The following is a 25,828-nucleotide window of genomic DNA, read 5'->3' as shown; positions in this document are numbered from 1 at the left end:
ATATTGCAACACAGTCATCCCACTTCATGCTAGGCACTGAGTGAGTTAAAGATCCTATCTCCTCCTGTATCCTTTTAGGAGTTAGCAATGGACTTCTGGTTATTAACAGGTTGAGAAGATGAAGGCAAGTTAGTGAGCTGGCACTAATAACACAGGAATAAAATACGTTTTTTTCGTTCCTGTCCATTGAAGTTCAGGTTGATTGGCATCTGTCCTACACTAGGTCCTCATTTGTCATCGTGAGCATCATTTAAACAAAAATGAAGCCGCTTAAGACTCACGGAGCACATTTGCTGTTGTTCTGAAGCTGTATCACCTGTAGCTGTAGAGTTAGGGAACACGTATATTTGCTGTAGCCTGAACATAGTCTCTTCTATAGGTGTTTTAATGTGCTGGCCTTTTTTTCCAACATGACCCTTCTGGTTGGTTTTGACAGTTCTTATAAAAGAATACTTTTATATTTTAATCCCTGCATTTTAATCCCTTTTTTCGGATCTTCAGTCTTGATCTTACGACATCACCATGTCCAGTGATGCAAAACACTTGGATTTGATTTTTTCCTTAGATGTGACTTGTGGATGCCAGAAGTTTGTAGATTCAGAAGTGACAGACCAAGTTTATAGAAGAAAAGTCATCAGAAGACACTTGCTACAAAGCTACTTTGACTTAGGGCTCAAGGAACTTCCTGAGAAAGGCTTTTGAAATTGGAAAATTATATAGGGAGGTAGCATACTTGCCCTTTTCTTCTATTTTTATCTAGGGTTTTACCTTGGGGCTAGGTAGCCCTTTGGTCTGCCCTGGTGTGGCCATTCTTAGCACCTTACATTTTTATTTTTTTTTTCTTTTATTGGCTGCTTTTTTTGGTGCCCTCTTTTCCTGACTTAGAACATTAATCTCCTCTTTAAGTAAATGACAAAATCTGTAGCCAGAAGCAGAATTTCAGGTCTTGCTAAATGAGCATGTTGGATAAACTGACCAAAGTATTGCTGTTGCAGGTCTGTTCTCCTTCATTATGAATCTGTTTTCTTTCACATTTGAAAACTCCAATAGCTCTTCTACTTTCTTTTTCCCTTGAAGGTAACATACTGTACTTTTGGGTTTTTTTCCCAGAACAGTAGCTTTGTTTCCAGTGGCACCATTTAGCTGCCAGACAAAGTTAAAGAAACTAATGGTAGGAGAGAGTAAAATAATTATACACAGCAGCAATTAGGGTGGTTTTCTGCTGAAAGAGCTTTGTGGCATTAGAGGCAAAACAAGGGTATTTTTCTAATAAGAGGTCATCTTCCAGACAGGACATAGAGGTGTCGATAGGCACCGTCTCAAAAAAATTCCCAAGGGAAGAAAAAGAGCATGTCGTGGAGGCATGGAAAAGCACATTCTGTCCTCTTGAGTCTTTTTGAGATCAATTTCTTAATCTTAAATTTCCTCTGATGCAAAATGGTTCAGAGATTTTTTTTTTTTGAGTAGTTGAGGCTACAGTAACGAGCCAAAAGCATTTTTACATAGGTAACAAATTATTGTTGGAAGAATATATGTAATTTTTTAAAAACACTGTGTTTAGACTAACATAGTACTTTCTGCTGTTACTGTATTATAATACAGAACCTGTAAAGTGGTGACAGTCTTGTTACTATTTTTTTTTTTGTAATTAACTTTTTAATTAAAGATTTTTTTTTTTTTTTAATGTTCTGGTATACTCCCTCACACAGGACTAACCTCTCTGGAGCATATGTTATCTGTATGTTAACAGACAAAAACATCAGAAGCAAAATCTGGTAGAAGTTCTGACATGTCGGTTGTGGCTAATGCAGTTCTGCCCTCAAAAGAAAACTTTTATTAAAGCCTGTCCATATTAATAGGTCTAATGCAACAAGTCAGATTCCCCGTGGATCAATGGTGGAAGCGGACTAAGTGCTAGACCTTTCACCAGCTGTGTGTGAGTTAAGTGACTAATGTAAGTAAGACTAATGAGTCAGGAAGTGTCCTGTTTCACAGGTGAAAGGTTTTTTTATTATGTGGAGCAGTCTCAGAAGAGGTGAAACATGACTTAATAAGATAATAGATTGATTTTTATTTTTTTTTAAATCCCTGGTATTCATTACTTAATAAATGTGTAGTAGTAGTCTGGGCTCTTCCAGTACAGCTTTTGACAGCACCTTCTAGAAGTACTTAATTGATTACTTTTTTTTTCCTGCCCCACAGTATCGAATGGAAAGCAGCATGAGTTGTAAACGAGAGCCTATTGTATGAAGATGAGATAATTCCATTATAACTTTAAAATAAAAGCGAAGTACCAGATCTTACCTTTTTTTTAACACCCTCTCCATCTCAAAGAGGAAAGGGGATTATAATTATTTGCCTTGATATTTCAAAACTTGTATTTGCCATACAGAAGTGACGTGGTATAAAATGGTGAGTGAGATTGTGAAGCTGAGGTTGTGCCACGCAGTGACTGTCATACCAGGCGGTGACGGAAGTGCCTCATGGAGAAGGTGAAGTGGTACAATGACGTGATTTCTTTCTCTTCTCTCTAGGATGGTTTACTTGTACTGCACTATGGCCTGGTAGTATCTCCGCTAACTGTAACTTAAAGATTGCTAGAATATCAGAAGGCAAAAGAATGAGTCATCAAGCTGCTTCACTGCTGGTTTTCACCAAAGGCCATCATATTTCCTGTGACAGGAAGCAAGTAAAAGGAACCACCACTAACTGCTGTATGCTTGTAATTTAACGTCTGACTTTACCACTGTAAAAAATTACAGCTTCTGTAAGTACAGCTATAGATGTTGCTATGCTTTGTGTTACAAATTACTGTCTTCAAATTTCACTCAGCTCAGGGAATTTAGATGCTCAGAGTAGCTGCATTTTTTTTACTTTCTAAAACCACAAGATCTCACAGAATGAACATCCTTTTTTTCCTCTAAGCTATGAGATATTGCTTACTTTCTAAGCATCTAGCTAGAACAGTGCTCTCAGGGATGATCTTCAGTGGGCAGTATAATTTATTCTGGGGAGGAGACAGTCATTTGCCTAAAATAAAAAAGTGTACTGTGATCATCTGTCTTCGGATGTGATTTGGGAAGAGGAAGGGAACTTCAGAAATGCAGACCAAAATGGGTAGAAAATGACGCATGATAAGCCTTGTTTTCTGAGAAGTAGCATTAAATTTAGTTGTTTTTCTTGAAGAAAGACAATTTTGTTTGCACTGGAAATATATTTGCTGGTAGTTTGGCTTATACCAAATGATGGATCATGCATCTCTAGTCTTAATGGAGATGAGCTGGCTGCAAGCTGGTTAAACTATGCATGAAAAAAAAAAAGTAGCACCTCTTTCTACCTGCTTGCTGTGTGTAAAATAATCACTGTCAGCCTGATTCTGCTGTCATGCAAAATCTGTCAACTGACTTGACTGGCAGGAGCATAAATCCTTTCACTTTAGCACATATCTTTCTAGCAGCAGTGAAAATGGTAGCTTTTTCCACTCTTTCTAATGTGTGTTAGTGCATTGTAGTGGAGACCAGGGTTGAGTAATGTAATACTTGCCTGTTACTACCAGATTCACAGAGGACATTAGGTAACTTTAAGTTTAACGTACTAAAATACTAGGTTTTGTGACAACTGTAATACTTCAACTTCTGTTTGGTTTAAGATTTCCACTGTTTCTTGTGCAGCATTAAGGACCAGAGCTTTGTGTGTTACGGTCTTGCTGCATACTACGTCATCAGCGTGGGGATTCGTGAAAGCTACCGTTACGCACCAGGCTCCCTCCCTTCCCTGTAGCCAGTGCAGGGAGAGGGAGGAGATGCCTTTGTGCGGCGTTTCAGAGCACCTAAGTTAGCTCAAATGCACTTGCTCACTGTCAACCTAAGAGGACTGGCATCCCTTGTCTAAAGAAAGCTTTCATGAATCCTTCCTCAGGTCTTTACAATAAACGTTCAGTTTTGTCTGTGAAGATGACACCATAAGGAAAAAAAAAAAAGTCTTGTTTGAAGTAATTCTCATGATGCTTCTAAAAAAATGTAACAAAAATGTTTCTAGCTACAAATTCCTATTTTACCTTTAAAGTTTGTATAAAAGTAGTGTTTAAAATGCAGCAGAAAATGAGATTATTTTGTAAACACTTTGTGAGTTGTGTTGATAAGAGATTATATATTGTAACAGTAAAATAAACTTTATTTTAGCCAATTTAAAATTGCGTTCTCGTATTTCCATGCCACGTGCCCTATGTCAGCCTCAAAATTGTAGCAGTTGATATTGAAACCGCTGGATGTGCTCTGGAGTTATTAGAATGACAAATTTCAATTAGGAGGTTGAACGGTGAAGGGTCGTTTAATACCAGAATCTTCGCTGGAGCTAACTGCAGTATCGTTAGCCGGAGTAACGTGGAATTTCTGGGACTCTCATTGTAATGAGGATTTCAGTGAGAAATAGCTCAGTTAAAGATGTCAAGATGATTTTTCAACACATACAGGAGAAATAATCCTATGTAGGTACAGAACCCTTTTTTCCTCAATGCATCCATCTTTGTCAAAGCCACCTCTAAGTTATTTTCATTCATGTTTATGGCTGTTGTTATCAAGTCCCCTGTGAACCGGATCTTTCTCTGCTGCTCCGATCATCCTGGCTTTATGGAAGGCAGCTGGCTCCTGTACTTCGCACTGCCGCTTCCTGTTGCGTTGTCACTCTGGTTGTGTTCTCCCTGTATAGCTCTCTGCTTAGAAAAAAGTTAGCAGTATGGTCACATTTTACATTGCAAATTCTCCACTAATCCAGTCTCGAACTTCATGTCTACAGAAGGGCTTATTTGCAAAGTTTTACAGCTATATAGAAGCTGATAGTTAATTCAAATTAATGTCATTCTAGGATGCTGCTGACTTGGGTAGCCTCAAGATGACTGTGCTGCCACTGGCTCCGATGTCAGTGTCAGTTTCTGTTTTGTTAAAAAAAGGGCTCTTGCAATATCTTTACAGAGAGGTTTACATGCCAGCTAAAATGCAAAAGGCGAAGACTTCCTATTTCATTCTTTCAGTGGTTTAATGAGGAGGATTGAAGATCTGTTGCCTGTGATATTTTGGTATGAATGTTTAGTGACCTCTTATTTCCCATTTGTCCCCTTTTCTCTTTATTTCTTCCTCACCTGCCTTCAAAAAGCGTATTCTTAGCTTAGTTTTCGTGGCTGAACATCCTGCTCGCTTTCACCTTAAAGCGTACCCTGAAGGCACTGATGCTGTACCTGCTCTCCAGCTCCTGCGGTGCCCCCGGGGCTCCGCTTGGCACATCAGCCTGCAGCGGGGGTGACCTTTGGCTATTGCCAGGGCTGATCTGTGGGCTGTGCAGTTTCCTGCGTAAAGATAATCAGTCTGCTTGTTTTAAAATGTGCCAATCTTCTTTCAGCTCTCCTGCTGCTGTTTTATTTCTGTTGGTCTCCTTTTAACCTTGGCTTTTCTCCAGTCACTTTTGGTCCTGATGGTGGAAGAGCTTCTGTAGCAGCAGGCTGTCCATGGGATGGCATCTCTGCCTTCATGGGAGATGAGCCAGCTTCGTGCTCTGGAAGTGAAGGAAGGTGTGCTTGGCCTCGTTCATTATTTTACAGATGCTGTTATTGTTTCCTCACTTGATGAAATAATTCTGGTTTTATTTTCTGGTTACCTACTTAGCAATGTCATGGCTAACACAGATCCTAATTAAATACTACTTGTACTGCAGCATAACTCTGAGTTGCTTTACAAATCTGCTAATTCCCAGCAAGAGGAGGCAGTGAGGCCTCATGTCAGGAGTTCTTATAAATGCAGAATCAAGCTACAGTCCAGTCATGAGCATTGATTCATGTTGGTTGTGCTCTGCCTGTTTGCTCTGTGTTTAATACAGATTTAGTGTAATAAGAAGATAAGGTTCAAGAGACTAATGCAACGTGCAGCTGAGCTCTCTTTAAATGGAGGGGCATTGCAATGGCAATGTGTAAAGATCATTTATGCTCTGAACACCGCTATTGCACCCAGCCTTGATCTGCGTTGCCACCAGACTGTGGCACACATGAGCCCGGAGAACCCTTAACACTGATTTCCATAGATGTGAAACAACCGATGAGTTTTGCTGAAAAACCATTCAAGCTTGTCTAATACTCGTCTGGGCTGAATTTCTTTTCAGGGAATCATCAGGCATTTATGTGCAATGATTTATGTTAATGCATGTTAACAGTCACTAACAAAATTACATCCCTGGCATTTCTGTTTTCACTTTTCTTCAGTGTGGAGTATCATTATTATGAAATTTGCGCTCCATACAAATGGGGGTGAGGGAAGATTCACTCCAGTGGTTGAGAGAGAGCCTATTAACAGAGGCATAGGAGTTGATATGTATTGCATCCCTTTCTTTTAAAGGGAGGTGGTCAAGTTGTCCGCATGAATCTTGTAATATGCTGCATGCTCAACAGAGCGCACCAGGGGCCAGCCTGAATGTTTAAGTACTTCAAAATATTCTTATTCTGCTGTGAGAGATAATTGCTGAGAGATGGAAAGAATGTTGCAAATGGTGCATTCTCATCACTCTTGCTTATTTGTTTTTTCTACCTCCGTTTTTTCTGTAACCCTAACTAGTTCAGCACCAAGGTGATCATATGTTGAATTTTACCCATGTCATCTGTAAGACACCCTTGCTGAATGAGCCAACAAGATACTTACATTTGATGAGGTTTCAGAAAGTTGCCAGAGGTACAGGTTTAATCACTGAACAGGTCAAATTTTATTGTTTTTGAGAGATAAATGGTAATCCCATCTGAGGTGAAATGCAATATTGATTGGCTGCCCTGCAGCTGCAAAATTCTTGCTGGAGCTGTATCACCATCGTTACTGGGTTTTGACTCAGTATAACAACAATGTATTTGTGTCAAAGCAGCAGTGATCTGCAAAAGAAATACTTTCCAAAGTGGAAAAGAGAGCTTGTATTTTCTAATTGCTTGGTAAAATAGTCTATTTGGAAATGAAATCTTAAAAATCTCTGTTTTCTTCCAAGGGAAACGTTAGCAGTAGAAAAGTGGGTGGTGGGGACTTGGCAAAGATTGAGAAAAATAGTGTGTTCCTGGGAGAGCTGCTTTGGAGCCCTTTTCATGGGGTGCTGGGAGGCAACCAGTCGTTCCAAGATAGCACGATGTGCTCAGAGCACACTGCTTGCGGTGTAGCTTGTGGTGACAGAAGCAGTTATTAAAAGATGAACCGTCGTGCCCTTTCTTGCATATACCTGGGACTGAAAGGTAAGAACTCGCCAGGTGAGAAGCCCAACTCCCTTCACAGGAACTTGCAATCTCCTTTTCTTCCTCACGGGACATGGGAAAATATTTCACCTATTGGTGGCAATAAAACAGCAGATTATTTATGTGCCACAGCCTTCAGAACGGGAATGGTGGTGGTCTTCCTCTATGTGAGCAAGTAAGCTGAACACAGGGGCACTGCATTCTCTTTTCAGGTCTGTCCTTGACGTGCTGTATGACCTTGAACGGATGCTTCGCTGCTCAGCTCTGTCCATCTCGTGCAATAATTTCTGTAAAGTGCTGTGAATGGAAAACCCCACGCTGCTGCGGGGTTTTTGAGGGCAGGCAATTAACAGGCTACTACTGAGATCCCCTTCATGAACGCAGGTGTAACAGGACTGGTAACAGTACCAGTTACCAAAGCAACCAAGTGTGTTTCTTTTGAAGACTTTACTCTTACTCGTTTAAAATTTTGCCAAATGATAAACATCTGAATTTGTTGTGTTGCAGGTTGTTCCAGCTGCAAGTGGATTGATTTAGTCATCTGTGGAGAAGTTCAACCAAAAGGAACAGAAAAAACTTGGTTTTAAGAAACAAGTAGTTGGTGAACAGTTTAAAAAAAAAAAAAGTGATCCTTTTTTTATTCTGGGGTGGGGTGGTTTTTTTGCTTTTACAACTTTGTGTTTTGGTTGCAAATGAGTCCACAGTGAAGCTTGCCTCTTTCTTGAGGCTTTCATAGCTTTTGCCCTCTGAATGGGTTTTCTGGAGTCTGGTAAGGGAAGCTCAACTTTTTCATCAATGTGTTTCACCTACAGCTGCTTCATGAAACTTGGAGGAATTTGGTATCTTTGAGCCCTTCAGCTCTCTCAAATGTGGCTGAAGTTAAGCTGATGAGCATAAAAAAAAAAAAAAAAGATTGGGGAAGGCTCTGGGGGGTAAAGGGGACATTCAGTCCCAGTATGATCCCGTAATCCTTGCTTCCTTAAGAATCTAGCCTGAGAACTGGCTTGCTGAAACATTTTGGCTTGCTTCAAGCATTGCCAGCCATTCTTATTCATACAGCTCTCAGGCCTCTGCTAGACTAGGAATTTGCTAACGAGCTGCCTTGTGACTGAGGTTTGGGGGTTTTTTGCATTTCCATTGAAAATTTGCCTAAACTTAATGATGTTCTAAGCCTCGGTGCAAACTGTGTTTTTCAGTCTGACCTCAGCTTTTCCAAATGACATTTCCAAACAGCTCGTTCTTACAGACCACGCTCAGGCCTGGGCATGTATGCCATCCTGGAGAATGACCGTGTGTGGCAGTGTGCTCGCAAGGCTGCTCCGGGTGCAGGGAAGGCAGGAGCCTGTCTCTCCTGTGCTCTCTGGGATGCAGGCAGCCAGCAGCTGCCTCTTCACTCAAAGGCAAAGCAGCTGAGCTGGCCCTGCTGTCATAGAATTGTTAAGGTTGGAAAGGACCTCTGAGATCATCGAGTCTAACCATTAACCTCACTGCCTGGTCCACCTCTAAACTGTGTCCCTAAGCACCACATCCACACATTTTTTGAATGCTTCCAGGGACTGTGATTGCACCACTTCCCTAGGCAGCCTGTTCCATTCCCGACTACTCTTTCAGTGAAGAAGTTTTTTCTAATATCCAACCTAAACCTGCCCTGGCGCAGCTTGAGGCCGTTCCCTCTTGTCTTATCGCTTGTTACTTGGGAGAAGAGAGCGACCCCCACCTCACTACAACCTCCTTTCAGGCAGTTGTAGAGAGCAATAAGGTCTCCCCTCAGCCTCCTCTTCTCCAGACTAAACAACCCCAGCTCCCTCAGCCGCTGCTCATAAGACTTGTGCTCTAGACCCTGATAGGAACGGACTCTGGTGCCTCTCTTGTTTCAGAGCTGATGCTTACGGCACCCTAAGAGCTTTGCTCCCATCTATGAGCAGCAAGTGGATGTGTGCCTGGGGCACTGGAATTGCACTCTGAAATTTTCTGGGTGTTTCCCTTCCATCTAAGCAGGTATGTCTGTGTTTAGCATGAACACTGCTCCTTCTTTGTGTTGCGGTGGACACAGCTGAGCTCCAGCAGGGCAGTCAGTTCCAGGCAGCAGTGTCCTTGGTGGTATGTTCTGCTTTAACAAGGATGTAATCATTTATCCCAGAGCTGCAGGGTCCTCTCTGTTTTAGCTGAGTGAATTGCAGGGTTTTGGATGAAGAGCCCTGCACAGGCTGTACTGCCTTGCTGTAGGAGTGCATCCCCCCGTCCCCATAGTCGCAGACCCCAGCTCTGCAGCACTTCTGGCCCAGCTGGAATCTGCTGGGACAGAACAGGGTCGATGAGTGCTCTCTCACCCCACACAGCACCCTGTTTGCGTGTTACGCATGTCACGTTTGCCAAGTGATCCTTATTCCCATATGCCTGCAAAGACTTGCATGAATGAGCTTACGTTGCTCGTGCTATTTTGGTATAAACTTTGCTTTAAAGTGTCAGGCCCCACTGATGTGGACATTTGATAATTCAGATGCATCTGTCTGGCTGCTGGTGTTAGGGCTCTGCATGGGTCACTGACTCAGGGAAGAAGGTCTTCTCCTTAAGGAAATCTCTGTGCTAAGAGCTGGCAAGAAGAGAGCTGGACAGATCCAGCCAAAGGTGCTGGAAGGGACTTTGCTCTGAATTGCCTATTGATTCCTTCTTGCTGAATGACAGGGTTCTTCCCCAGTCTGGAAAAGGAGATGTTTGCATTCCTGCCAAAGGAAAATGTTTGGGTTTTTTTTCTTTGGCTGCTTTTTCTTCGGCTTACTCTTTAATGAATTCCAGCATCTGGACAAGCATCATTAGCAAAACTTCTCTGTGTGCAGTGACTCTCCCTGTTTTTAAGGAGCTGTATGTCTCTGCACAGACTATTCTTGTAGGAACCTCTGGTGGAGCTGAAGGGACCCTTGGTTTCAGGATCACGATGGGAACAAGGCTCTTCCATCACTGGAGCAGCAGGAGCGTGACCCAGGCCCGCCCCAGCCAACATCCCAGGCTGCATAGACAGTCCCATCTCACCCACGTGGCAACGGAGCGAGCAGAGCCGGGCAGCCCCAAAGCACAGCTGCACGGTGCACAGGCCAGTATCTCCATCCAGGAAAGAAATCAACTGACCAGCCCTGTGGTAGGAGTTTGCACCCTTGCTTGGAGGCTGGGTGTCTCCCCAGCATAAAGATGAAGGCAACGCAGTATCGTGGAGAAATGGCTGCTCTCTGCTTCTTTCCGAGCTCATGGTGCAGTCGGTGTCCGCAGCTGGCTTTTATCTGTGAGGTCGAGCTTCTGCAGAGGTATAAATCTTTAAGCATCTGCAGTGTGATTCGTTCCTTTGCTCTGGCAGCCTTGGTATTTAAGCCAGTAAGAAAGATAGGACCACAAAGGTGGATTTATTGCTTTGTTCCAGCTTAGTGCTTTGCTGGAGAAGCCTGGTGCCTATAAGCTAGCAGGTGAAAGGAGTCACCCGGAAGAAGACAGCGATGGAAAAGGAGGCCTGGATGGAGGTAGCTGGAGGTCAGTGTTGGTTACATGCTGAGCCGGGCTCGTCCCTCTCTGCTGTCTTCATTCTCCTCCTAAAGACGAGGAGAGTGAGGGGGCATGGGTCTCCTTTGGGGTAAGAAGTGAGGGCACAAGCCCTCCTGCCCACACCTTGCCATGCATTCAGTGGGGAGCTCAGCCCTCTTGCCCAACGGCGGCAGCCACCTGGGGGGCCTGCAGGAGTTGAGCAGATGGGGCTCAGCACACCTTGGGCATTGGGCAGTCCCTTCTCTGGTCCTGCAGCTGAAATGTGAGCACCGGGAAATGGCCAGAGCAAGCTGTCCCCAGGGGCTGTGTCTGCACTGGGACACCGGGGCCCTGGGCTGCCTTCTCCATGTGTGCCTGCAGGCTCACCGCTCTCTGGCTCCCAGGTGTGTTTGGGCAAGTCCTGCTGGGAGAAACTGGAAGGGGGGATGAATCTCCTGCAAAGGTTCCCTCATAGGACTAGACTTTCTGACATGGGATGTACGAAAGGGCCAGTGGAGGCTTGCAGGATGGGGTTTGAAAGGGTTGGGTTTTCTGGCTTTCGTGGTCAGCAGCTCTCCCTGCTCCCCCTGGTTCTGTGCTTGCAGAGGACATCAGTGGAGGACCAGCTCTCCTCCATGGTCCCTGCAGCACAGGCATTGCGGCCAGAGGCTGGACATGAGTAACTGGGAGCCTGCTGCAGAGCTGGGGGCAGCCCTGGTTGCCCAGTCAGGCTGTGTCCTTCAGGAAAGCACATGTCCCCCTCCTGCAAGGGCCCTCCCTCGCCCTCAGCCCTAGGAGAGCATTTGTGGGGTTGGTCACTTGCTGCTATCAGGGTAATTAAAGCTTTGCAGCTCAGACCCTGTAAGATCACAGGGACAGAGCCCAACACAGGGGCTGTCAAAACCATAATGTAATCTAAACTCAAGCCTGGTCCTTTCTGGTGTATCCGAAATGCCCAGGTCCTTTCTCTGCCTGCTGCCCCCTTCCCACTTCTGGAGCTTAACAAGATGACACAGCACCAAAATGCTGCAGAGCTCCAGAAATGCAGGAAATCTCTGGAGCCGGCCCTTGCAAAGAGCTAATTCTGGTCAGAAGCCGGTTTCCAAAACAGCATCTCACTCCCTCCCCAACTCCTTTGTCCTCCTCCGCAACAGCAGCCCCTCCGCATCGGCATCACCAAAGTAAAATTCCCAGCTTCGTTGCTAGCATCCAGCCAGCTGAGCAAGCAGGAATCCCAATGGAGGATTGTGCTGGGAATAAAGGACAGGTCAGGCTTCTTGTACTCAAGGGACAGAAAGAAAGCAGCGCTGGAGGGTATTTGAGATTCAGAATATATTACATTAGCTGCACAGTCACATCTGCCTTTTATTTCCCCTGTGGTTCAGGAGAAATGCTGTGTGTTTGCATTTCCTAACTGACAGCTGAGCTGGGAGATGTTTGGAGGTCGGTCCTTGCTTTATGTGCCAGTGCTCTGGACTTAACTCTGCAGGTGCTGCCCCCCCCAGCCCTGCCTGGGCACCCCAAGTTGCTCCGTGCTGTTTTGCTGGGGGCTGCTGGTGCCGGTGGGATGTGCTGGCCCAGCCATGCCCTGAGCCCCCTCCCCCGCCTCCGAAAGGTGCCCCTTGCTTCGCCCACCCGCAGGGCTGCCCTCCCTGGGGCTGCGTCACCCCACGGTGAGCGGCCTGGCCAGGGCATCATCCACAAAGTTATCGGTGTGGCAGGGTCAAGAGAAGCAGCCGCGCTGCTCCCGGCCTGCAGCACTGGCGGAGAACCCTGTGACTGTCACACCGTGTCCCTGGGGGTCTGGGGCGGATTGCCATGACGTGGCGTGACAAGGCAGGAATGGGAAGGGAATAGGACAGCGTGCTGCCGGCAGGGCCACCCAGCAGGAAGCCTGTCCGGGCTCTTCCCACACCCCGCTGCCCTCCCATGTGCCCCTCTACAGGCAAATCTCGGGCAGAGCGTGGGCATCTTCCGAATATAAGCCAGCACTGGTCACGCCAGCTCTGCAGGCACCTTCGCTGGGTTTACTTGGGAGGTAGGTCCACCCTCGCTTCTTCCATCTGCTATTGTGTAAATTGCTTTATCTTCACTTGTGAAGGCAAAAAAAGAGGTTATTTTTAACCCCTGAGCATGCAGGCAGGGCGGAGGAGAAATGGCAGGTATCTTGGGACTGAACTGTCAGGGGCATGATGCAAATCAAAGCCTCAGAGTCCATTTTCTGGGCAAACGAGGGTACACTTAGCCATGGGAGACCTTGTTCCCTTGGCCATGAACTCTTCTACAAACCAGGGCCACCACAACAGGTACCTGGGGGTGAGACCCAGACGTGCCCCACCGCCATTGGCGGGACCAGCCTTGCCTTGCAGCCCCAGCAGCAGAGTTTGGCAGCCGCACCCCAACACCGAGCTCTTTGCAGGGGACTGGAGGGACTGCTGGGGAGTGAACCAGACACTGAGGTGTGTTCCCGAGGCGAAGCAGCAGCACAGATGACAGAACAGCTCAGTTTGATCCACATAACTATTTCTTTCTTTTTAATTATTAACTTGTGCCTTACAATAGAAGAGGAAAGAGTGCAAGCAAACGATTTGCTGGTTCCAGGAACTACTCTGGCACCACCGCGAGGGCAGTAAGGTCTCATGATGATAACCTTGCCAGGGCACTGACACGCAACACACGCACACGCAGAGTCTCCGGCTCTTGCAAAAGCGATCGCTGGCAATTTTAAGGCATTGAAGGAAACCTATGGTTGTAAATCCTATATCAAATTTGGCACACGTTGGAACAGTTAGAGCGGAAACAAGGATGCTTTGTGGGCTGGTGTTCGGGAGTCCTGCAGCTTCCCAGCGCTGGCAGGGGCACGATGCTAATGTGAGCGCAGGGTTTTCATGTGACGACTGTGCAGCTGAACAAGGGGCCCTGCAGACCCCGACATTTCGGAGCCAGCGACACCAGAGGAGGTGCTGTGCCCCACGGCTTGGCGGTGCCTTCACCTCTGATGCGCTGGTTCCCTGCCCTATGCCTGCTGCTAGCAAACCCCACGTGCCTGGCTGGACTAATGCTGCTGAAAACCAGACAGTTGTCAGGACAAAAAAAATGAACTATAAGGAATGTTTTTTTTAAAACGTAAGTGGCTCATAGACCAGATGTCAGGTGTGGTTACAGTCCAGTATGGCTATTTCTGTGCTTCTGGGATTAAAAGTGGACAGCTACAGCTTGAGGAGTGGGGAGTTTAGCTATACGTGGATTTGGATAGTAGTTGAAGGTCTGTAGCCTTGAAACTAGTTGTAGCAAACGTGTTGAGTTGATTCCCTCATCCTCCCTCCCCAGAGAGCTGGCTGAGCAGCGGTCCCAGCCAGCTCCCTCTCGCCTGCAGCGGGAGGAGGGAGAGAGGGATGGTGGGTGCTACGAGTCCACTGTGCCACCACAACGACGACCAACATGCATCTAGCTACCTGCCCCTGCCTCCGCCCCATTTAAAAGGGAGCAATGTGCCAAGCTCGGCCTCCGCACAGCGGGACCCGCGAGGAAGCCAGCCCCGGGTCAGTGTCCCCAGGGGGTTATGTGTTTCTAAGGGGGGCTTCCCACGAGTCCAGCACGGCTTCGTGCCCAGAAGGACAATTTAAAGGCCGAGTGGAGACTGTTCCCCCTCAAATGCAAAACGGACAGGGTCCTGACAGTTACATTTTTGCATTTGCAAGGATTCCTTCATGCAGATTTAATCTACCTCTTTTCTTGGCAGAAGTTATGGTCCCCTCAATCATCTCAGCCCTGCTGGATGATATTTTAGAGGTCACTTTAATAACCTCTCCTTGCTCCTTCTCCCTGAAGGACAGAGTAGAGGAACTAAAGCCTCTTGGCTGGAAGGAGTAAGTGGGGTTGGGGAGGGGATTAAGCGCTGAAAGGCCGACGCTTTCTGTGCTGAAGAGGTTCTCCTCTCCCTCCAGCAGCTTCCTGCAAGCACATCACAAGGAAAGAGGTTAGTCTGGGGACATCTCACGCAAAACATCTGCAAAGGCTGAGGGTGTGCTGTGACCTGCAAGCAAGTCTGAGCGCTCCAGGCCATCACCCCTGCCTGCAGCAGACGCTGGGTCATGTCACGCTGCACTGTGAAACTGGTTCAAAGTCATATGCTTTGGTCAATCATTTTTGGGGCACTTGCAATAATGGGGTACATGAGACCAGCTCCCTCCTCTCCCTCCAGAAACCTCAGGAAAATCAAACCCTGAACCAGGGGGGCTCTGCCTTTTGCATCTGCTTTGACTTTGCAAGAGAGACAACTTTCCAACCCCAAATGTCCCCATTAAAAACCACTGCTTTTGGGACGGCTGCGGGAAGATGGCTCACAGCTGCTAGATCAAGGCATGACATGGAGCCACGGCTGCTCCCTGGGCAGGAGCATGGCAGGTCCGGGCAGGGGAGATGAACAACACAATGGTGTTGCTCCTTGAGTGTGTACCCAGATATTTTCTGGGCCCTTGAAAATACCCCAGCCTGGCAGGGTTGGGGGTTTGGGTTGGGAGGCATCTGGGCAGAGCAGAGTCAGAGCAGCCTTACCTGTAGGCAGCTATCTCGATATCAAGTGCCATCTTGACGTTAAGCAGGTCTTGGTACTCCCTCAAGTGCCGAGCCATCTCATTTTTGGTGCTTCGCAGGTCATCCTCCAGCTGCCCGATGGTGTCCTGCAAAGGCAAGGGTGCTCAGGGATGCGTTTCGGAGCAGGGACCTCTCCTGCAGGTTTTCTGCTCTGCCCGTTGCGGAGACAGGGAAGCTGCAATGGGCAGTTGGTCCACGATGGCACATCCCACCAGGAGCTTGGGATCATGAAATCTCAGGCTAACAGGGATGGGGGAGCTGGCAGAGCACCGGGCACAGATTGCAAGTGCGTGTGGAGGGGGGAGGCTTTAAACATTGATGGATTTACATAGTTTCCCATCTGCAGCAGGGTCTGTGAGGCGGGGCGGGCAAATAGTGCATAGTGGTGGAGCCCCCAGTCCTGCGGGGGATGAGGCAGGCTGCTGCAGAGGGGAGGGAAAGGCTGGGCTGGGCTGCCGAGGCGGGATGGGAAGTTTTGGGCTTAAACATTGTCAAAGCAGGGGTGGTGGCTGAGCAGGACAAGCAAGAGCACCCACCATTGCAGCAGCCCACAGCTGGAGCAGCTGCCTGGAGAAGGGCTGCAGTCTGTGTCTGGGGCCTTAGGAAGGGTTGGGACATGTGTCTGGGGTGGTGGAAGGAGAGTTGGTGCTGCTGGAACAGAAGGGAAGAGCTGGCTCCATTAGGGGAAGGCTGACACCTTCCCTGGAAAATGCCTCAGACCCCCAGGCTGGGGGGCTCTGGATGCAGGGATCTGGGGGGGTTACAGAGTCAGAGCCCTGCCCTGCAAGAGCCAGGGTGCTCCACTGGACAACGATGGCCTTCCAGCATCCTCCTCATCAGCTTTGCCCTACCATGGCTGCTACATCCAGTTCTACCTGCGATGTGGAGGAGTCCGAGGCCAGATCTGGTAACAAAGGGCATGAATCTTTGTTTCTATTTTTTTTATCAGAAAACAAGCAGTTTTCTCCTACATGCACCCAGGTATCTAAGCAGCAGCCTGAAAGCAGTGAAACCCACTCATATCAGAATCTTCCCAATCAGATGGCTTCCCACTGCTGGCCGCCCCGCTCTGCCACCAGAGGGGCGTGATCTGGAGCGGGAATGAGTAAGCAGTTTGCATTTAAGTGACGGTGTAGCCCTGCCTGCAAAGCCCTGCAATGGCCACTGCCAACGTCTGCTCTCCCGCATCCTCTCCCACAGCTGGGCCTTTGCGATTGCTTCCAGCTCCTCTGTTCCAGCAAACAAGCTTTGTCCTGCCATATCATCCCCCTGTCCTTGTCCCCATCCTGTCCCTGTCCTCATTCCCATCCTGTCCTCTCCTTTGTGTCCTGCATAACCTTCCTTGCACACAGTGCAGGGACAGCATGAGGCGTGGAGCTGCCCAAGGAGCGTGGAGCTGCGGTGAACCTGATGCAATGAGCCCAGTCTGAGCTGAGACCCTCAGAGAAGCAGTGCCAGCTCACCCTGAACGTGGCATGGGGCATCTCACAGTCAAGTTAGCTGGACAAATCCCTCCTTGCGGGACATTTATGAGCCACCCTTTGGGTCTCTGCCTTGACCTGTGCTGCCCTGACCATCTCTCACAGCAAAAGAGCTGCATGGAGCTGTGCCTCTGAGGTGGGACTGGGCAATGGGAAGGGGTTCAAGTAGACCATTGGGACATCAACTGAAAAGCTCCAGAATATGCATGGATGCCGCTGCAGTGCAGATTAACATCTCTGCTCTGATGCAGCCAGACTGCTGCTGCACCGAGCCATGACAGGAGGGAGGGACTCGGGATAACCCTACCTGGGGACAGCCCCACTCTTGCTGCTCCGACCCTCCGTACCTCCAGCCCCCTTCCCTCTGCCTGCAGCTCGCATGAACAAAACACTTTAAAAATGGGTTATCCTTGTTACCCTGTCTGTACCCCTCTTCCACACCCCAGCTCTACCAGCTGGTTGAATAAAACCCCCTCCCCACACCATTGCAAACCTTCCCCCTAACAGAAAGCTTTCACGTACTGGTTCAGATTTGACTGGATAGCCTACAAATATAAAGACGTGTCCCTGCTTTAGCAGTCTATAGGAACATGTTAAAAGCTCAAACAATAGGAATATTCTCTTTTAAGACAGACCTCCATCCTTTTGCACTGGTTGCAGCTAGGGAAATTATTTAGGTGCTACACATGTACATTGTCCAAAAGACTCCTAAGTATTGCCACACTTAAAGCAGTCCTGAGCATCATGTAGGGAAAAGCTGCTGTGCTGTCGCTAAAGCAATTTCAATTACGGTGCTGTTTAATCCAGTTGCATTATTTGTCTTTTTCTCAATTGATAGGTTGTTCCCAGAATCCCTCTTTTCACATGGCATGAAGACTATTTAAGAAGATTACTGTGTGTAATCCTTTCACCCACTACAGGAAATATGGTATATTGCCTATTTCCACAATATTTGTTGAAGAAGACCTCAACTATTCAGGAAGACTGCAAGCACCTTGGAGCTACAGTCCTGAATTCTAGAGACCCTGGCAAAATTTGGCCTTGAAAATGACAAGGCATTACCTGGGCGTGAAATAACAATGTCCTTCAGGTATGACGTAAGGCAGTTGTTTCAGTATTTAGAAGGAAACGGCTTGATTTAGAAACCACAGATCATTTAATAGCCATGTAATAGAATTATCTCAGGATGTATTTTATTATAAATCATGAACGTTTCCCTGTAGCAAGAAAATGTGGTAATGGAATGAGAGATAAGGAGCACTTAGTGTCTGCCCCACGTGAGCCTTTCCACGGACATAAGAGATGCTGGGATCTGGCTGCAAATTCAACCTTAACGTTTGCAGAGCTCTGCTTTCTGCAGTGCAGGTGCCAAGAGCCAGGCCACAGGGCGAGGGGCCAAGCCCAGGCAGACGGCTTCGAGGAATTACCCACAATGATGGGGAGGGTGTGGGCAGTTCTGGAGTTCACCCTTAAGGGACAGGGCAGGGATGGGGCGATGTCCCAGACAGGGAGACCTTTGTCCCCTGTGGGAAGGGGGTGTTGGAGGGAGTGTCCTGGCCCTGCCTGTCCCCCCAAAACCTGTTCTCTGAGGTTGTGCCTATGGATAAAGGGTGAAAGCAGCGGGCAGTGACGCGGTGGGGCAGGACCCACTGCGCAGGGCAGAGAGGCCCTATGCCGGGGGGGAGGAAGGCTGCAGGGATGCCTGGCACTGCGCAGTGCTGCGGGGGCACTGCCCCTGCACGGGGGGGCCCTGCAGAAGGCGGGGGGGTGGTGCCGCGCAGCGCTGGTGGCTGCAGAGGGGTGCTGCATGCAGCGCAGCGCAGCACGGGGTAGCGGGGGCGCCGAGCGCCGCACGGTGCGGGCGGGGCACCGCATCGGGCCGGGGTGTCCAGCGCTGCGCGATGCTGCGGGAGGGGCTGCTGCAGAGGGGGGAGCTGCGCTGCAGGACTTCGCATGCAGCGGAGATGCTCAGCGCTGCACAGGAGCGGGGGAGGGGGAGTGCTGGGTCGGAGGTGCCGGTGCTGCACAGCGCCGGGGGGATTGCGTGGGATGAAGATGCCCGGTGCTACACAGCACCGGGGGAGCTGGCTGGGATGGAGGTGCCGAGTGCCGGGGCCGGTTGCACGGGAGGAGGATGCTCGGTGCCGCGCAGTACCGAGCGCCGGGGCGGAGCTGCCCGCCGCTGCCCGGCTCCGGGGACCCTGCGCGGGGAGGGGACAGGGACGGGGACGGTTCCCGGCGCCGCCCGGCTCACCTGCAGGCCGGCGGCCTCGGCGCTGTGCCGCTCCTCCAGCTCCTGCAGCTGCCTCTCCAGGGACTGGTGGGCGCCGCGCAGGCTCTCCATCTCCGCCAGGCGGGCCTGCAGCTGGCGGCGGCACTCGCCGGCCTCCCGGCGGCTGGCCCGGACGGCCTCCTGGCTGCGGGCTGCCCGTTCGTGGAGGCGGGCGCAGCGGGCGCGGTACCAGTCCTCGGCCGCCTGCAGGTTGCGGGCCGCCAGCGCCTCGTACTGGGCGCGCAGCTCCCGCAGCGCCGCCGCCAGGTCGGGCCGCCCCGCCGGGGCCGGGGCCGTGGCCGAGGGCGCGGCGGCGCGGAGCGCGGCGCCCAGCTGGGCCAGCTGCTCGGCGTGGGCGCTGCGCAGCGCCGCCAGCTCCTCCCGCAGCGCCGCCGCCCGCCGCTCCAGGTCGGCGCGGGAGCGGGCGGCCCCCTCGGCCGCCTGCTGCCGGGAGCGCAGGGCCCGCTCCGCCTCGGCGCGGCCCCGCGCCTCCTCCTCGCAGCGCGCCCGCAGCCGCTGCGTCTCCTCGGCCAGGCGCGCCCGCTCCAGCGCCGCCTGCGCCCGCTCCCCGTGCGCCTCCTCCAGGCGGGCGCGCAGGGCGCGCAGCTCCCCGCCCAGCAGCTGGCCCAGCCGCCGCGGCTCGGCCGACCGCTGCCGCAGCGCCGCCAGCTCCGCCGCCAGCTCCCGGTTCCTCTCCTCCAGCGCCCGCACCCGCTCGATGTAGCCGGCGAAGCGCTCGTTGAGGCCCTGCAGCTGCTCCTTCTCGCTGGCCCGCGCCCGCCGCGGCTCGGCGCTGAGCTCCCGCCCCGGCCCCGGCTCCGCGCCCGGGCGCGCCCGCCGGCCCGCCGACCCCTCGGGGCGCCGCGGGGCCTCCGCGAAGAGGTGGCGGTAGGAGGCGGCCAGCGCCGCCGGCTCCGCGCTGTAGCTCATGGCGGCGGAGCAGGACCGCCGGCGGCGGCGGCGGCGCTTATGTACGGCGGGGCGGGGCGCGGTGCGGTGCGGAGCGGGGCGCGGGGCGGGGCGGTCCGGCGGGGAGGGGGCGCGGTGCGGAGCGGTGCGGAGCGGAGCGGTGCGGGGCGCGGAGCGTCCCCGGGGCCGCCGCGGCAGGAGGCGGCGGGAGCTGTCCGTGCGCCCCGGTGCTGAAGGGCTGCGGCGGCCGGCGGGGCGCGGGGCGGGACGGATGGATGTATGGTGTAGGGATGGACAGACAGAGGGACGCGGGAAGAGCGCACAAACGGACACAGGCAGATGGACAAGGTCACACACGCACAAAGAGACAGGCACACGCACAGGCGCGCGAAAAGGGGCAGGCAGATTCGCAGTAAGATGCACACAGACGCGCTCAGAGCCAGACAGACAAAGGGACAAGCAGACGTGCAGAGAGACACGCACAGATGCACACGCAGATGCACAGGCAAGGAGAGGCAGAAACACAGAAGGAAGCAGGCAGAAATGGGCCGGTGGAGCGATAGGCAGACACACAGACACACAGACACACAGACACACATCACTCCTGCCGGGGTATCCCCAGCCATCCCCACCAATGCTCGTGGGAACGCGTGCTGTGCGCCTGTGCCTGGGGTGAAGGTGTCCCGCGGGGCTGCTCCCAGCCCCGCTCCTCCGGTGGGGAGCGGGGTGCCTACGGCAGCGTGGGGTCTCCGCAGGGCGGGGCAGCGGGCGGCTGGAGCGCAGGGCGGGGGCAGAGGGGGGGACGTGCCTGGAGGAGGGGGTGCCCAGGACAGAGACTCGTCGGTCCAGCCACGCCACGAGGGACACACAGGAGAGGATTTTGCCTCCGGGTTGTTTGCCAGGAACTGAAAGAGCCACTTCAGTTTCTCTCCTGTCCACACAAGCAGACTGGGCCTTCCCACTGGCAGGGGTTTGCTGGGAGCACCCGGGGCTGCCGAGGTGACAGGGAGGGGACACACCCCCCCCACCTCCAGGCCAAGCACCGTGCCTGGGAACACGGCATCCCATGAGAGGACCTGCCAAGAGGCCAGCGAGAAGTGACTGGTCTCTGGGAACAGCAGCACAAAATGTGGCTGTGAGATGGAAAAACAGCTTAAAATAACTGTGATCCAGGTGTGAGGAGCGTGGTGAAATGTGCAACCAGATCCTGCCTCCTGCTGTACATCTCTGTGCCACTGAGCTCTGCACTGATGCCCAGTTCCTCTACTCCGCTTGTCCCCGTTTCTCCTCACAGGTGACCAGGGATGAGGGAGCTCCAGCAGAGGAGCAGGGAGGACAAGCAAGCCAGGGCTGGCACTGGAGAGAGCTGTGACTTCCAAAAGAGCTGTCACTGTTTCAAAGTGACCAGGCAAAAGGGGAGAAATGGTGCTGGGATTCACATCTCCTTGGGATCAGAAGTTAATCATAACAGTGGCTCCGGAGGAGGCCCTGCAAGCACGGCAGCAACCCTGGCTGGCATGCACAGGAGCCCACGTCCCTGCAGCCATGCTTAGAAGGGCACTGCCTGGGGCAGAAACCCCACGGGGAAAACATCCCTTTCACTTGGGCGTGAGGTGAGCCCAGCCCAAGGCGGAGCACTGCCCCACGGCGGGAGCAGGCTGGTCCTAGGCCCACCCACAGTCAGGGATTGGCGATAGGATCAACACACACATGTATATACTCCACCTGAGTCCTGTCCATCTGTCCCGTAAGGCATAGGAGGAATGAGGAGTGTCGCTCAGTGGAGACAAAGGAGAGAGGCAGGAGCTATGCGCGCACTTGGGCGAGAAACCTGGCTTGTGCCTTGTTTGTCCAGGACTCAGATCTGCTCACAGGTAGTTTTCCTGGAAGGACTCAGTTTTCCTGAGGCCCGTTTTAGGTCAGTGACTGCAAGGCTACAACACTGGGATCGTCTGAGTAGCTTACGTTTTGGGGGCAGAGCGGGATAGGCAGAGAGCCTCAGCCCACACTGGGGTCTGCCAGCTGTCCTGGCGCTGGAGCGCGATGCCTCTGCTGATGCAGAAATCCTCTCCTTGCTCTGGGCTTTTTTTCAGGTCCCTCACATACTCCTCACACACAAGTGCGCTTTAACACTTCCTCAACATCCATTGGTTTGCATCACAATATCCTAAGTCAGGTTTTTGCTACTGGCAATAACTGGTCAAAAAGCTGAGAAGTTACCATCTCTGCTTATGTGTGTGGCATCATTTTGATGACTTTGCTCTGATGCTTATTACTGATGCTGAAGGCTGTTATGGTTCTCTTTTGTCTTCAAAAGTGGAGCACAGCCTATCCTGGCCTCCCCACTTACGCTGTTTTAGCACTGCCATACCTATGTAGTCTAACAGCGGAGTCAGGAGTGTCACAGTCTCCTCCAGCAGAAGAAATGTGAAGGTCTCTGCAGGGACTGCTGATGTCCGTGGGTAAAGACCCTGCGACTGAATCCCTTTGACTCCCAATGGGTTGAGGTGTTCTGGAGTCTTTCTACATAGAGGGAAGGAGACTGCATGAAAGAGGTGGGACCTGAGCCAGTTGCTGCTGTGACTGCTGGGACTTTGTAGCTGAATCAGCACATGGAGTTGGAGTCAATAAATGATAGTAAATGCTGCTGTCCCCCAGAACAAGGATGTGGCTCCAGCCCACTGGAGGGCTGCTGCTTTCAGAGGAGCAAAAGGCGGCCGAGACCTTGGGATCCAGCTCAGCATGAGCTGCCAGTTCTGGGGGTGCTCCCATGTTCCAGACAGCTGCAGCGGGACCCCATCCCAGGTGGCTGGCACCCAAATGCAATTCCCTCACGAGCCCCTTGAGCCCCTGAGCCAGCTCTCGGGGGCTGAGTTGGCCAACAAACCTGTACAGCCCGTCCAGTGAGGGGGAGAGCTGCAGCGTGGCCGCATCCTGGAGAAGGAGCCATGTCCTGGCAGACTGGAAGGAAGTCCTTGAAAGACCCAGGCCCAAATCCCCAAAATTCCCCAAATTCTTCAAATTTTATTCTACTCTACTCTATTCTACTCCTGTTCTGTTCTGTCCTGTTCTATTCTATTCTATCCTATCCTAAGGCCAGAGGCTGGAGATGAGCCGAACACCAGCGTGTCAGACCTGAAATGGGACGGCAATCTGGAAGTGGGCACAAACTGAAACCAGGGCAGCGCCTGGGCTGCGTTCAGCCTCAGGAAACCTTGATGCCTGAGTAACACATGGATCTCTGTTGGGACACACACACGTGGCCGTAGGGGGATCTTTATCAGGCCAGAAAACAGGCAGAAAAACAAAGAAAAACAGTCCCATAGCTAAGAACTGCACTACTGAAACCAAATGGGTTGCCCAGGACCTTTCCATACCTCCCAGCTGCTTCAAAAATCAAAGCCTGTGAGACAGCAGGAGGAGTCCTTAAAACTCTGTGATCTTCTCCGCACAGCAGCCGCCTGCTGATGGGGCTCATTAAACAATTTATCTCCTGAGCTGCAATCTGCCTGGGCTTGTGGTTCAGAGGAAAAGGCCGTGCTCTGAGCTGTGCACACACCTCCCTGCCAGTTTCCAGCACAGTCCATTAAACTAATGCTCTGGGTAGGTGTTTCACCACCCGGCTTCACCGCGGTGGCCACGTGAAAGGAAAATGCTTCCTGGCGGTGGGAAAAAGGCAGATCCAAGCACCTCCAGTGAGGCTGCTGCCAGATCTCCAGAGGCACAGGCAGGCTCACCCCCTGCAGGAGGGAGAGCTCTGTGGGTAAGGGCAGCAAAATCAGGGGGAAAACATATGTAAGTGACAAACACTTATATAAGAAAGAAGGATGTATTTGCTGAATTGCACACACACAAAAACACTAATAAAAATAGGAAAGTGGCTGTACTGGGTCCCTCTAACCCAGGCATTTGTTTCTGACAGTAGCAGATTTATGCTTCCCTGGTATAACTTCCGTGGTTCTGGCCGTCTGCGGCTCTGGGGCTCCCGAGGCAGCAGCCACATCCCTGTGTTTGCTGGCCCTTATCTAATCAGTGCAAGTTCACGTCCTGGATGCCACCGTGCTCTGTAATCCACAGTTTGATAATGCGCCGTATGAAAAAACATCATCTTTGTTTGCACTTCAGTTGCTGCCAGCTGATTTCATTCCATGCTCCTGGCTTGTGGGACACAGTGGAAGAGCTGGGACATGGTTCCTTCCCACCTACCTCCCTGTGCAGGATTTTGCAGACCTCTGTCTTACCCCCTCAGTCTTTTTCCTAGGCTGAAGGGCTTTTGTCTATTTAATTTTCTGCCACAGAAAAGCCATTTCGCACTTTTCATTATCCTTGTTGGCTTCAGTGCATTTTCTGGGGTTATGCGTTGGAAAGATGGGCAGACACACAGACAGACACACACTCCAGGATGGGCTCCGCCATGAGGATGCATAGAAATGAGCTCCCGAATAGAAGTGGATGCATCTCCAAGTGAAACCCCTTGCTTGGGTGCCCGGCGCAGGTGCCGAGGGATGTCCCAGGGCATTGGGAGGTGCAGGCTGAGCTTCCCAGGCGGGTAACGCCACCCCGCTGTGGGCTCAGCACCGAAAATGGGCTTTGCTCTAGTCAGAACTAACGGCACGTGTTAAAGGATGGTGCCATTGGGTGCTTCTCCTTGGAGAGGCGATGGAGCAAGGCTCGCAGAGCCCGGAGAGCCATGATGGGCCAAGTGTGCCCGAGCTGGCAAAACCCTGGCCGGTGGCATGTCCCCGTGCCGCGGAAGGTGGTGGCAGCGCCTTATCGCCCGGAGCGGAGCGGAGGGCGATAGGGAAAGCCAAGGGAAGCGTCCTTGGGGAGATAAAGGAAGCACCGCGGCGGCAGGGCTGGAAAAGCTACTGCCAGAGGGGAGGCATTCCCGGTTCCCGGCCACCACTGGGAAGGGAGACCGGACCCGGGTGCCGGCGGTTTGGCAGAGCCCTGTGGGCCCGGGGTGAGCTGGGGCAGGCAGACGGCTGCTGTCGCCCTTGTCACTGGCGGGGACCACCCCGCGGTGGCCAGGACCCCGCTGCGGCCTTTTCCAGGCCTCCAGGATGAGGAAAAACAGGCAGAATAAGCAAGGCTGGTTTTGCTGGGGAGGTTTTTTTGCCCGACACTTTTTGGGGTGATACGGGCCCAATGTGGTACAACGGGGAATGGACCAGTGGATATTTTTTGCTCTGCACAGCCATCCCCTGAGCCTGTCCAGCCCCGGCCGCCTTGCCCGCGGGTGTGACAGGCACAGGCCCGTGCTCGGTGGTGGCTGCGGACCTTTGCTCGGGACAGGCAGACAGGCAGGACCCCCCTCCTCTTGCCACCGTGGCCAGTGCCCCCCAAGCCCCCGGCCATCGCCCTCCGTGCCACCGGCACCTCCTCGCCACCCTTCCCATGGCGGATGGGCCGCACCCCGGCCCCCCTTGCCCCAGCTCGCGCTGCAAACGCGCTCCCCAAAAAATGAGCAACAAATTGCGTTATTTTAACCAAAGCTCCGGCTCCTTCAGCCAGCGTGGCGTGCAGCGGCACTGAGGCCGACGGACAGAGCTGCAGGGGCTCAGGCAGGCCGGGAGTGCAGGGTCGGGGGGTGCAGGGTCGGGGGGTGCAGGGCCGGGGGTGCAGCCCCAGAAATTTTGGCCGGAGCGATGCCGGTCGCTGGGGGGGGGCTGTTGCGGGGAGTGGGGGTGTCTGTGCGGCTGCTCCGCGGGTTGGCACATTGCCGCCGCTCCCTGCCGCCGCCGCTCTGCGGCTGAGCGCCGGCCTCGCACACTCTCCCCGGTCCCTGCCGCCGGGAGGGGCGGGGCGCGG

The 25,828-nt window shown here is 52.0% G+C and overlaps 2 protein-coding genes and 1 long non-coding RNA gene across 13 annotated transcripts in view; 2 read left to right on the top strand and 1 right to left on the bottom strand.

The window, feature by feature from the left end:
* The window catches only part of PCGF6 (polycomb group ring finger 6), a 32,581-nt gene extending 23,665 nt beyond the window's left edge, over positions 1-8,916 (top strand). For 3 of the 11 annotated variants that reach the window (XR_015706731.1, XR_015706730.1, XR_015706725.1), the window contains 2 exons: positions 1,860-1,954; positions 2,535-4,186. Coding sequence is in view for 3 of the 11 variants with exons in the window: in XM_087766996.1 (XP_087623122.1) it covers positions 2,535-2,591 (57 nt within the window). In the remaining 8 variants the exon portion in view is untranslated. Of the gene's footprint in view, positions 1-1,709; positions 1,825-1,859; positions 1,955-2,534; positions 4,187-4,970; positions 7,450-7,756 lie in introns of those variants that run through there. The other 8 variants (XR_015706726.1, XM_087766996.1, XM_087766993.1 and 5 more) reach the window with 6 other exon arrangements.
* A 953-nt stretch (positions 8,917-9,869) lies between these two features.
* LOC148054846 (uncharacterized) lies at positions 9,870-12,957 on the top strand. The gene is made up of 3 exons (XR_015706734.1): positions 9,870-10,548; positions 10,662-10,768; positions 12,705-12,957. It is a non-coding gene; the product is annotated as an uncharacterized LOC148054846 (long non-coding RNA).
* Positions 12,958-13,265: 308 nt separating this feature from the next.
* INA (internexin neuronal intermediate filament protein alpha) lies at positions 13,266-20,038 on the bottom strand. The gene is made up of 3 exons (XM_087766041.1): positions 19,091-20,038; positions 15,317-15,441; positions 13,266-14,713 (listed from the first exon to the last, which is right to left on the bottom strand). The coding sequence occupies exons 1-3, from the start codon at positions 20,036-20,038 to the stop codon at positions 14,440-14,442; spliced, it is 1,347 nt and encodes a 448-aa protein (XP_087622167.1). The 3' UTR covers positions 13,266-14,439.
* Positions 20,039-25,828: the final 5,790 nt, after the last annotated feature.

Source organism: Nipponia nippon, unplaced genomic scaffold, assembly GCF_047370975.1.
Source record: "Nipponia nippon isolate SJK-2023a ecotype South Korea unplaced genomic scaffold, ASM4737097v1 scaffold_3, whole genome shotgun sequence".
Taxonomy (NCBI): Eukaryota; Metazoa; Chordata; class Aves; order Pelecaniformes; family Threskiornithidae; genus Nipponia; species Nipponia nippon.
The sequence above is the reverse complement of the archived record's forward strand: the minus strand, read 5'-3'. Positions and strand labels throughout refer to the sequence as shown.